Source organism: Apis laboriosa, unplaced genomic scaffold, assembly GCF_014066325.1.
Source record: "Apis laboriosa isolate Shangri-la unplaced genomic scaffold, ASM1406632v1 scaffold14_cov150, whole genome shotgun sequence".
NCBI lineage: Eukaryota > Metazoa > Arthropoda > Insecta > Hymenoptera > Apidae > Apis > Apis laboriosa.
This window is the reverse complement of record NW_025221798.1, coordinates 744,495-757,904: the sequence shown is the minus strand read 5'-3', so window position 1 is coordinate 757,904 and position 13,410 is coordinate 744,495. Positions and strand designations below refer to the sequence as shown.

The 13,410-nt window shown below is 26.1% G+C and overlaps 2 protein-coding genes across 4 annotated transcripts in view; one reads left to right on the top strand and one right to left on the bottom strand.

Annotated features, from left to right (window-relative positions):
• Nucleotides 1–10: 10 nt before the first annotated feature.
• On the bottom strand, nucleotides 11–6,326 carry LOC122710561 (ATP-dependent DNA helicase Q4). Its single transcript, XM_043928481.1, has 9 exons — nucleotides 5,970–6,326; nucleotides 3,239–5,521; nucleotides 3,047–3,158; nucleotides 2,172–2,971; nucleotides 1,806–2,093; nucleotides 1,386–1,721; nucleotides 1,150–1,309; nucleotides 756–1,075; nucleotides 11–653 (listed from the first exon to the last, which is right to left on the bottom strand). The coding sequence occupies exons 1-9, from the start codon at nucleotides 6,078–6,080 to the stop codon at nucleotides 423–425; spliced, it is 4,641 nt and encodes a 1,546-aa protein (XP_043784416.1). The 5' UTR covers nucleotides 6,081–6,326; the 3' UTR covers nucleotides 11–422.
• A 471-nt stretch (nucleotides 6,327–6,797) lies between these two features.
• Nucleotides 6,798–13,410, top strand: part of LOC122710538 (disco-interacting protein 2) — a 55,133-nt gene continuing 48,520 nt past the window's right edge. For all 3 annotated transcript variants that reach the window (XM_043928453.1, XM_043928452.1, XM_043928451.1), the window contains exon 1: nucleotides 6,798–6,918. In XM_043928453.1, coding sequence (XP_043784388.1) covers nucleotides 6,834–6,918 — 85 coding nt within the window. In that variant the 5' untranslated portion in view covers nucleotides 6,798–6,833. The remainder of the gene's footprint in view (nucleotides 6,919–13,410) is intronic.

Genomic DNA, 13,410 nt, shown 5'->3' with positions numbered 1-13,410 from the left:
TTACATATTAAAATTACAACGATGAAAAAAAATAATTATTGCATTACCATTTTTTTTAAAAAACTATTTATAAAATTTATTCTATAAATGTAAAAAAATAAGTTACTCTTTTAAATCACGTTCGAGTAAATATTTTGTATATGATGAATTTTGTCACTTGTTATGGATACAATAAAGTGTTATATAATATTTAATTATCTATGTTTTTAAAATAAAATTATTCAGTCAATATGTGTCGAATTTATAAATCCATCTCTTAGATCTATAATATACCTTTAAATTTCGCCCAGCGCAAACATTCATAGATTAAATATTAAAAGATAATCAAATATTTATAATATCTAACAAATATTTATAATACTATAACAAGCTAATGTTGAAGAATTTATTTATTCGTTTTAAACTCATTGAAAACAATATTATTAGCGTAAAGCTAAAATTTCTTTTGTTGCAATTTGACACAAAACATTGAAATTACATGAAAGATGAACTCGCCAAAACCGGCATTTATTCCATACATAAGCAGGATAATTCGGACTTTGTATGCCATGAAAGATTCGAGCGACTGCACGTCCAGTGAAATTATTATCACGATAACTTACAATCAAATTACGTACATCACAAGCTATTTGTGCTTCGTTTTCTATTATATTCTAAAAAAAAATAAGAAATATATACATTTTATAGTTCCATGATACCTACTATATGATTTAATAAAAATACTGAACATTATATATATATATATATAAACTTACCTGTTTGTTGAAATCGATATCTAATAAAACTTCTCCGTCGAAGTAACTGCGAATAACATCTTTTAATCGATTAGAATTATTAGTTATATTATCATTCACTATTAGACACTCATTTATAGATGATACACTGAATTTATGAAGTATAACACCAATTGTTTCAAGTTGTTGTAACGCTGAAGATTCTTGAGATTGCACACGGTAAACTAAAGCATCAAGTGCTTCATCTAGTTCTAATTCCGTTAAATCTCCTGGAGCTTTTACTCTTAAACCAAGTTTATCATATTTTACCGAAAGAGTTGAACGTTTTGGAATCCCATTAACTAGGAAAAAAACAAAATCAAGGTATTTTAATTTTATTTTTATATATAACTATAATTTCTCAATTAATACAAACCTGTTTTCCATTCCAAATTTTTAAGATGGCTTTTTACTACACCACTATCCCAACCTATAGCAGATGCAACATCCACAACAGGAAATTCAATAACATTATCTTTTTCATGAGAAATACCATTTTTTAAATCTAATGCTATTGCCATAGCAAGTGGTGGTGACTGAAAAATTGATTAAATTTTTTAATATTAAATAAATAAACTCTTATTTCTATAGAAATATATGTTATATACGCACTGTTTGAGCAGCTTGTTTTAATCCTTGAGATCCATTATAACTTGAAACTCTAGCTCTAACATATACGGATGAAAGAACACTAACAAATTTTTTAGGATGTAATTCAAGATAACATAAAAGTGTTGAAATTATTTCTTCTGAAATATCTAAAGCCATAACTGTGTCATCAACTGGTATAGCAACTTCATGACCAGGACATCTACTATTTGCTATTTTTTCTCGTAATTTTGAACATGAACACGAAACAAAAACTTTTTGAAGTAAACGTCTAATTGTATGCCTATCTACTCCATTTGCATAAATGTGCCGACGCAATTCCAACTTATCCTTATCTTCCTAAAATGAAAAAATTTTGTATTTTGGATACAAATCAAACATATGTACAAATTTATCTAAGTATTTAAATTTAAATTTAAGTACTGTTGGATTTAAGAATAAATGACAATGCGCTATAAGTCCATCTCGTCCAGCCCTTCCAACTTCTTGAATGTAGTTTTCGAAACTTCCAGGCATATTATAATGAATAACAGCACGAATATCTGGTTTATTAATACCCATACCAAAAGCTACAGTAGCAACAACAATTCTAGTTTGTCCATTCATGAATGCTTTCTGTACAATTTTTCGACGATGAGCTGATAAACCAGCATGATATGCTTCCGCAATAAAAGATATTTTATTGTTTGGCTTCTCAGAATTATTGACATTCTATCAAAAAATAAAATATATTATTATTATAATAATACTATTAAAATCAAACTATATTGATAATAGGAACCAAAATACCTGCAAGGAAATCCTCAGAAAACCGGCAATTCTTACGCATTCTTCTCGACGAGTACAATAAATAATAATCGAATTACATTCTTGAAATCTTTCACTTTGTAATAATTTGATTAAAGCCTGATCTCTATTTTCATCTTTAGAAATTGTTAACAATAGATTTTTAGGTATTGGAATATCAGAAATAACACCTGCAATTCCATCTTGTATACCTAAATGACTTACTATGCTTTCTGCTGTAGCTTTTCTTGCAGTAGCAGTAAGAGCTAATACTGTTTTAACACCTAATTTTTCTTTAAGTACTCGACAAACCATAAGATAAGATGGACGGAAATTATGAGACCATTGCGAAATGCAATGAGCTTCGTCTATACATGCAAAAGCAATTGGTGGTAGCTCCCTTAACAATGCTCCAAATCCTGTTGATTTTTCTCCAGCTACTACAGCTTCTGGAGAGATTAGCAAAATATTTATTCTTCCTTGTTTGATCATTTTCATAGTATTATCTCTTACTTTTTGAGTTTGATTAGTATGCAAACAAGCTGCTGATAAAAAAGATGGAACACCAGTTACTTGATCATCCATTAAGGATACTAATGGTGATATAACTAAAGTAATACAATTGGAATATTGAGAATAAAGATATGCAGGTAACTGGTAACATAAAGATTTTCCGGAACCAGTAGATAAAGTTACTAAAGTTGATTGACCAGAAAGTATTCTCATTATAGCTTTTTCTTGGCCATGTCTAAACGTTGTGTGACCAAATTTTTGCAATGCATCAAAAACTTCAGTTGGTGTTTCTATAATTAGAATAATTAAAATAATTAATTAAAATTATAATAAGTATACAAGTTAGAAAGTTTTACACTTATTACCTATACATGATTGATCGTCCTTAAGTTTATACAATGGCTGTACTGTACCAATTTCTGGTGGTAATAATTTTTGTATTAAATCATCAGGAATTTTATGTCCGCATAAAATTTCCTAAAAATTTGATAAAATATAGAATAATCATCATAATATTATAAAAAAAATATTACAATTATAAACAAGTAAATTTATACTTCGTCTTCAATAGGTTCCCATAAATCGTCATTATTAGTTTCATCCTTGATTTCATTTATTGTTGATTCATACTGTATTTTAGAAGAAAACGATGGTATTTCTGGCAAACGATCGATTCTATTAGCATGTGCTATAATTGCATTTTGACTGGCCATTTGTTCAGCTTCTTCTAAAGTTGGAAATTGTGAACTTTCATCTATCTCATTTATTGGTATTAAATCGTCATTCTTTGCATTTGGACAATTTTTTGCAAAATGACCGATACTTTGACATTTAAAACAAGTCGATACATTATTTTTTTCAACAAAATCAGCTACTGCTAAACTATTTTCACTAGATCCAAGATCTTTTTTTCTTTGTTTCCATTGGTTTTTTTTATATTTTGAGAAATTAAAATGTTTTTTACCACGCACAAATACTTTTTTCTTTAAATTTATTCTAACAAAATTTTCGTTTGTTTTTCCTTCTGCTATTTTCTTTTCCAATTTTTCTTTATCTGTTAATTGTCCTCTTGATTTTATTATAGATTTAATAGAATTTAAATCATTAGTTTTTAAAGAAACAGATTTGGTAAATTGTTCAATAAGATCTCCTTGACAATTTTTATATATTGCAAAACGTGGAACAGCTTCTAAAGTTTCTATTCCATATATTTCAGATTTTTTATTTTCATAATTTCGTGATTTCGTAGTTTCGTGATTTACATTGCCAGTTTCAAAGAAATCATCTTCATCTTGTATATCTTTTTTTTTCCTAGAAGATCTTTTTCTAATTCTAGTTTTTATTTCCTTTGTTGATGATTCTTTGGTAGATTTATTCTTTCTTGTACTTATTCGTTTTGTTTTTGATATTTTTTTCTTGTTTTTCTTTTTCTTTTCATCATTTTCAAGATCTGAATCATCAGATGAGATATGTTTAAATTTTCTTTGTATTTTGTGATTTACTAATCTCTCTTTAGATGATTTTTCTGTATTCTCTTCATCATGTATATTTGTTTCTATTTTTGGTACATATTTTATTTTTTCATTACATTTGTCAATATTATTAAACAAATTTGTTTGAATATTTATATTATTATTTATACTATTATTTTTACTTAGAACTACATTATATTTTTCTTCATTAAAATTCGTATTTACATCTTCAATAGAATGTATTGTTTGTACATTTATTTTACTTAGTGTTGAAGTATTTGTACAATTTTCAAGACACATTCTTTTGAAAGAATAAGTTTCTTGATCACTAAATTCTTTTTTAAAATTTCTGATACGTTTATTTTTATGTCCTTCTTCTGAATCACTATTACAAACAAAATCTTCTTCATCTGATATCTCAAAAGATTTTTGTGGTAATGACAATATTATATTTTCTTTTGGTGAATAAATACTTGATTCTGTTGATTCAATTCCAGAATCACTTGTTCCAGAAAGTCTCTGTGAATCAAATACTGGATATTCCAAATTATTTTGTTTGGCACATCTATTTAACCAACCAGGATTTAAATTTCTATTAATAGTATGTCCCTCAATTAATTGTTGTACTGTACCAATTGAATGAATTATAGATGTAGGCTCCATATAAGTTATTTTCATTGACTCACCAAATATAGATTTTGTTTCTTCAATATTAGAATTATCTTTATTATTTAGTTCTTTGTTTGTATTTTGTTCCAATGTATTTGAGATAATGTCATTATCTTTTTCAGTCTTACTTTTTATTTTTGTTGCAGATAATGATTTTCTAGGATTTCTTTTTGTAAAGTTTGAGTTTGTAAATTTATTTTGTGATAATTGGAAAGATGATGATTTACCTATAAGTAATGTCTCTTTTTTTTGGGGCATCTTTTCATTGTTTCTTTGCAAATGATTGCCCCATACATCTTTTACATTTTTACATTCTTTTTCATCTATTGTGATATTATTATATTGATTTTGATATTGATTTTGATATTTCTCTGGATCTATATTTTCTGTATCTTTCTTCATATTTTCTATTTCCTGTAAACTTGTATTTTTTATATCTTTTTCATTTGTATTTTCCATATCTTTTTTATCTTTTTCATTTGTATTTTCTACAATTTGTTTATTATTATCCTTTAAAGATTTATTTTCATCTTTAATTTCTTTAGGTGATATATACATTGTAGTTTTTGTAGGAATATTATTTTCTACTTCATCAGAAAATGAAATATCTGTAAGTGTTTCTTCTAAAGCACGTGTTTTTAACTTCCAATACATTTTATAAGATTCTTTGATTTTCATGTCAGCTTCTTTAATATCATTCTAAAAAAATAAAAGATTATTTTTATATTATGTTCTTATAAAATATAGTATAATTATAGTATTATTTTATTTAATATAGTTATTACAATATTAATATTATATAAATATATATATATATATATACATAAGTAATATATATAAAAGTATATACCTATAAATATAAACAAAAAAATATAAAAAAAAATAAAAATAAATAATATTCAAATTGTTTTAATGAAATATCTTATTAAATAACAATATATAAAAAAAATATTACTTATTGAAGAATAAATATTGTATTTGAAATTAAAATTTATATTATTGAAAAAATTTGATTAAAAATAATTGTTTATCATATTTAATATTAAAATAAGATCGAAAAAATGTTAACGAAACTTGATATTATTAAAATATCTGTAATTGAATAAATTTTAAGTCATAAATCATATTAGATTAAAATTTAAAATACCTTATTTGGTTTACGTCCATGTTTCGCGGTAAAGCGACTTTCCCATAATTTAACACGAATTTTATATTTTTGATACTCTGTTTTAAATACTGGATCTTCTAATATTTCCATTTTTTAGTCACTCAAAAGGAATATATGTATGAGAAAATATACATTAAATTATAGGTTAACTATTATCGAATACGATAGATTAGCCTAAATTGAAAATTATAATATTACGGTGCGTAAATAAAACCGTTACTTTTAAAATAAAATCACATGATGTCATTCACATAACTTGCTCAAATCCTAATTCATTATTCACAAAAACTTTTTCTTTTTTTCTTTATAAAAATAAAATTAAAATTCGTTGCTCAAGAGCGGGTAATTCGCTAATAAAGAAGAATATGGTAGTAGGATATTTAAATTTGATTAATAGAATTTACTTGAAAATTAATAAAAGATAACATAATTTGTAACTTTTCTATTTATATATAAATAGTAAATATTTCTAGATACGATTTTCCAATATTTTATAATTTAATCAGACAATATTAAAAGTAAAGAAAAGATCATCAATAGAAATTCATGCATAATATTATAATTTTTAACATTTAAGATTTATAAAAGATTTATAAAAATATTAAATTAATGATTTAATTATTGATTGATATCTTTTCCTACTAATTTATATCTAACATGTTATCGCATAATATAGATCGCCAATTGCGGATCAACTATCTTTCCGATGGGTCTCTAATTGAACGGTGTCGCCAGCTGACGGTAGTCTGTAACATCAGTGTAAGGCAAGATGGCCGAGCGGTGGTGACGGGTCGTGGAATGTACGGCTGGAGAATTGGTGATCTCGGCGCGGATGGCTTAGTGATGGCCGAGTTCAACATCGATATCGGCAAGCTCCCTGAGGACGTACGGGAGAAACTTGCTGAGCTGGATCTTGAGTTATCTGAAGGTGAGTGGACAGCTTTTCTTGATGCGCCGCTATGCAAACCCTTTCTGACTCACCCCGTGCACATAAGAAAGAATCCCCTAGTCCCCGTTGATAAAATCGATAATAGCTTCACTGTTGCCATTTTACTCCCTCATAACTACATACATTAGCTTTCAAAATATCTTTTCCTGCTTGAGCAAGGCTTTTTTTCGAATCCTGTCAAACATTTATATTCGCGAGATTTGAAATTCCTTCAAACGAGTCTATTCCAATCGCGACGGATACTCGAGTCTATCGACCGCGCCTCACTCTATGTATATTGTTCTTTACTTTTCATTTTTGGATAATTGATGACCAATATTTTTGTCATTTTTAATATAGTTTTAATTTTCTACTCGTAATCTATGATTCTGTTTGAATAAACATCAACACGAATCTTACAAAATCTGTTTATACATCGCTCGAATCATATTCAGTTTATCAGATTCTTCAACAGATTAAGATGTTATCAATGTTCTTTTTTTTCTTGAAAAAATGAAATATAAAAATATTAGATAATTTTTTAATCAATTAAGGTTTTAAAGAGAATTTTGTTCAATTTCGAGAAATTTAAGGAACACGTCATTGACATTTTGTATGGCGTACGCTTCAAAATCTATGTATATAATATATTTCAAAATGTCCTGATGGACCTTATACTTGTTCAATTAAAATGTTTCTATTTAATATCTTATATAATATTAAACATAGAATCGAGGAGAGAGAATACAATATCAGATTTTTTTTCTATTATTTTCTACAAGTTTATTGTTATTTGAAGTTTTGTCATTTATAATATCCTATCGATTAATTTTTCCTCTTATTCACAAATATTTTTATATCTGTTATCTTTATTCCTAACTTAATAAAAATCTATGCATATGTATACTTTTTTTTTTTTATTCAAATGTCAACTTATCTCTACTCTCTACAAGAATTTTTTCTTGAATTTTGACATTCACTATAATCTTTCCATTTATTTGACGGTGACAAAAGTTAACAACTAGTTCGCAAATTATAGATTTATAAATAAAGATCGAAGCCAGATTAGCCAAGAATGTTTCAAAAAGAACCTACGATTTCTTAAAATATCTCTTATAAAGTTGAACGAGTATGTATATGTATATATATGCTGTTCGTTCTCAAGGAATTAGTTGAAGAAGTTCGCACAAGTGTCTCATGGCAGCGCTATTCAACATTACAGTGAAGTGCTATTATACTAGCTGTGAAGTTTCAATTGTTTTACGTTTTCATCTGATCGACGATGATCGGTCGCTGACGATTAACGTTTATTTGCATTCGTTGTTAGAATGGTTACGCTGCGATTATTGCGACCGGTTTTTCCTGCATCCCCTTTGGTAAACGCTCGTCATTCGCGATTTAAAGGGATTCTAGTCTCATGGCCGTTCACTTTCCTGTGCTTATGAGCTTGATCATTCTTGGAAAAATACAGGATACAAATTGTGATTTTACTGCAGTTTTTTAGCATAATTCATCGCATTGTGATGTATTAAAAAAATAATAAACAACGCTTCGTGGAAATTCGCAATAAATTTGAATGATGAAGTGTGGAAATTAATAAGTTTAAAAACGATGATAATTAAATATAAAGAATCATTTTATATTGAAAAATAGTTTTAATCGCGAAATTTTTGATATATTTCGATGAGATTCGAGATTCGAAACGATAAAGTTAAGGATTAGGAATAAATGTATACATATATATATATATATATATATATGTCATTTCTAACACAGTATCCTCATGTCGCAACGTGACGTCAACTGAAGACGGGTCACCGGTCATCTTTACGAAGCTTTATTTGCATGTGAGGTAATTGCGCAGATTACCCATTCGTGCGTATTTCAATTGAAACCAACTTGAGAGAAATTCTGGACACTAATAGGTGGCGACATTTGTATACTTGGGATATAAAAAAGAATATAAAAAATATAAAAAATCTATCTGTATTTTTATATCCTATGTACTGTATTTACATAATATAAATTAGAATAAGAATTTGAAAAGAGTTTCGACAAAATTGCTACCGCTTGCATGTGACGAACTAATCCCAGTTTCGTGGCTTATTCATATGGCTTTATTTATCGTCCGAGCTTGCAAGCAGCAGCTCTCGTTTCGCGTATTCGGTAGATTGGTGTCGTTTAAATGAGAAGGTATTCCATTTCTCGAATCATGTGCATGTAGTTGGATTTTAGTTTACTGTAACAATTTAGCTTCTCTTGGAAGTCGATGGCGAAATTTTTTTCTTGATGTTATAAAGCGTATATAGCGTATATCTGATAAAAATTGACTGATCTAAAAGAAAAATTATCAAATATAATGGCATATTTTACATGTTATTAAAAATAATATTACAATTATTGTCTTTTATATTTCATTTCTATTTACTCTTTTTTTTTTTTTTTTTTTTTTTTTTAATTTTTTTTAATTTTTGAAACGCGAAATTGTTACAGATACATTTTCGACCCATAATAGAATTATAAAATTTTTGATTATAAAATTTTATACGAGAATGTTATTTATTTTATTTATTGTGAATAATTGATATTTGATTTATTCATTTTATTATAATTTAAAGATGCTCTAAATATCAAAATAAGAAGTTTCCTTGGAACACGAAGAATGAATCATGTTCCATTTTTTATTTTTTTTTTTTATTACAAGTGAATAAATATCACACTGATTATTACATAGAACATTGTTCCAATTTGTAAGGCATTACTTCATCCGACAATTATACACTAAATTGATGCAATCGTAATGACAATTTTTTTGAAATAAAATCGTCATCACGTGACCCTAAACAATTTTTTTTAAACAATTAACATTTCTATCCTTTCTTTACATATTCGTGTTCATTTTACTTGATTTCGTTTCTATCGAATTCACGCCTCGATTCATTCAGGGAAATTAATCGACCCTGTAACCGACAGCGTTAATATAATTTCTGTATGATGTAACAAGACATTGTTCGCTCATTTATTCTACGATACGATTTGTGCATGAGTCATTAAAGCCGAGTTTAGTCTAGTATGCCCGGCACCTGTTATCTAGCCGCTCCACCGATGCGCGGATAGCATTTTACACTCTTTATAATTCTGGTTAATTGTTTTCTTCGTTTAACAGTTCGTTTTTTAAACTAAATATTTTAATTAACATCCATGACGCTCATCAAAATAATTACACGAACATGGATTGCATAAATATAGTATATACAAATCAGTCTCGTTTTCTAACCCAAGATTTATATTTCTAAGAATATGAACGAAATATGAACGATGAAAAAAATATACAAGTATTTATAAAAATATGCGCTTTTGGAAAATCGATTGTGGGTAAACAAAAAAAAGATTTTGATATCCAAAAATATCACTTTTTTTAAATATCTTCAAGTTATAAACGATTTAATTTATTATAAATAATTTATATAATTTATTATAAACGATTTAAATTTAATAGAGATTTATAGACTTATATTATATATTATTTATAGATTTTATAGATTTATAGAAATTTAGACAATTATATCATATCTTTTTAAGAGAATTTACTCATATCATTTTGGATTTTCTATCTTAGAGATAAATATGTAAGTAATTTTAAATATTATTTTTTTTTATTTACAAAGAATATAAATAAATAAAGTTTTAAAAATATTTATCAAAAAAAAATTGGATAAAATTATTCGCGTTTATTAAATGTTATTTAATGTATAAAAATAAAAAAAGAAAAAAATATTCTTTTTGTAAATTAATAAAAAAATATATTTTTTTAAATTTCTAAGACTTTAAATATGCTAATAAAATTTTAATAAAATAAAATGACAGATTTATATCTTTTAAATCGTGAAAAGATTTAGTTGGAGATTTTGCGATACTGTTATACAATACTATGTGAATTGATCAGCTGATTGTTCTTCATCTTACTTTCTTTAGTGCAGAATTAAATTGTTTATAATTTAATAAGTACTCGATTTGATATTTTTGTGTTTATTTTGATATTTAAAGTCGAGAGTTCAAAGATCGATTAGAAATAAATTAATATTTTCTAAAAAAAAGAACATAAAGATTAGATTAAGGCTAAATCATTAAATCAATTATTACGCTAGTTTTTTTTATTTTTTTTACAATTTATACGTTAGCTACTGTTTCTATTAGTAATCAATCTATAAATGATAAAAATTTTATTATTAGGATTTTATTTACAAAGCTCTATAAATAAATAACCTAATTGGATTCAAACATTGTATTTCAAAGAGTCACTTTGCAACATATTATTCTCGTATATATGAGAATTATTAATTTTATCAATTATCAGTTTTTCATCGTCAAATGTTAATTTAAGAATTCTCATAAATGAAGATAAATTTTACATTTGTTTACTTTAAAATGAAACAGATATTTATTCTCTTCAATTAATAAATAAGAAAATAGGATACTTATTTAAAGTCATGTGAATTTTACTATATTATGAAACATTATTATTTTTCATTGAGCTATTTATTAATGCTCTTGAATCAAAATAAACATGAAGTTAATCCGTAACTGAAATATTTAATATTTTTTCATTTTTTAAGATATATTGTAATATTTGTAATTCAAACATTTTTTTTTTCGAAGTAAAATTAGAAAATATGAATTTAAAAATATAAAAATAATCCATAATAATGCTAACTGTCACGAAAGATTAAAAGTTATCTAGAGAAACAGGTGTTTTGAAAATTGTTGGCAGTTTTTTTGCTGATTTAGCTCGCCTCACTGGGACTCGTGGGAAACGAGAAAAAAAAATTTCTTATGAAATAGAAAAATATATCGTATACTTACGCATTCTCAAAAACTCTACTTCCAGAATATTTAGAGAATATTTAAAGGATATTTATTACGAGGCAATTAAACAGAAAATTAATTATTCCAATTTAATTATAAATATTTATTATATATATATATATTATATATATTTAATTATATTTATTAAAAAGGTTTTTATAAAGATACAAAAAAAAATTCGAATTATTTGAACATTTCGAAATGTTATATATGAAATAGGAAATTTTAATTAAGAAAAACAATGATGTATCCTATTTTATCTTACTTTTCTCGGTCGCGTATTGCAAACAAACTCAATCGGTCGTCCACGAGACCATGAAAAATTATCAGGTTTGATGTGACCCACTATTATCATTTAAAAAAAGAATAGAAAGCGATCTTAACCTACAATTTCATAATAACCATATTATATTACCAAAGCTGCAGTTTAAAGGTAAAGTGGACCTTTATCTGTGTGATTTCAGTGGTCTCTCATGGATCGTTGCACTCTCGTGGTTGCGCAATACCACGATAATACCTAATGCTTCCTTCTGTGGGTAGAAACGTGATTTCCGATGATTCAGGAAACAGGCCAAAACGGACAAATGAAAACTTTTTTCTTATCTGAACGATTATCTGGTAATAGCTTTTCGAATAACGAGCAATTAACGTTCTCGTTCTCGTGTCTTATGAATAATTAATTCTTCGACTTGTTCCAGATTAATTGGTTTTTAAATTTTTTTTTGTCAATTGTATATATCGAATGGCGAATTATCAACGATTGATTAGCTTCTCTTATAATAAAGTGGCTTTTTAAAATTAGTTTTTAGTTTTTTTCAAAATTAATTTTTTTTATTATTCAACGAATATCTTTTATATTTTTCAAATTGAACATTTCTCTTTTCTTCGCAGTAGTTTAATTTCTATATATAATAGTCGGATTAAAAATAATCCATATCAATGCTCAATAATTTTTTATATTTTTTCAATCGACAAAATCGAAGTACATTAAACATGACTCGTAAAATTCATATGATTTAATTATTTATTATTTATCGCTAAGTTGATTGAAACAAAGATGACATTGAAAATTTTAAATTCGAAAGCGAATATAAAATAACGCAAAATATTCCTTGAACAGAAATACGAGTCTCTAGATTTATGACTTGATTATGGAAGTATTCGAGAGTCTTACTCTTCAAGAGTTCAGTAACCTATAATCCTGTTCCAAGTTATTTCGGCTGAAAGTTAGATAGTTAGTTTGATTTATTAATAATTGCCATTTTTTATTGGTAAACAAATTAAACATATTAAGGTTAAGCTAATATTTATAAAAATCTCTTCTAATTCATTAATATCATAGAAAGTTAGTGATATCGTATTTGCACAATCTGATCTGACTTCGTCCCCTTAGGTTATTATATCGATACTTTGTCGTTTTAAGCAAAGATGATAAACTAACATATTACAAATAAACTAATGCTAGAAAACAAATATAAAATATTTTACGTGAAAGAGCTCAATGATGAAAAATTTAAATACTTTCTGTGAAACTTACGTTCTATATTATTATAAAAATTTATATCCATTTTATAAATTTTATTTTATTATATATACTTTGTTTTTATTATATCTAATTGTAATGTT

Excerpts from the sequence above, each read along its gene's own strand:
- LOC122710561 (XM_043928481.1), bottom strand. The coding sequence starts at position 6,080 with ATGGAAATATTAGAAGATCCAGTATTTAAAACAGAGTATCAAAAATAT. Across the intron at positions 3,159-3,238 it reads GGGAACCTATTGAAGACGAA|GAAATTTTATGCGGACATAA; the intron begins GTATAAATTTAC and ends TCAAATTTTTAG. Across the intron at positions 1,076-1,149 it reads AAATTTGGAATGGAAAACAG|TTAATGGGATTCCAAAACGT; the intron begins GTTTGTATTAAT and ends TTTTTTTCCTAG.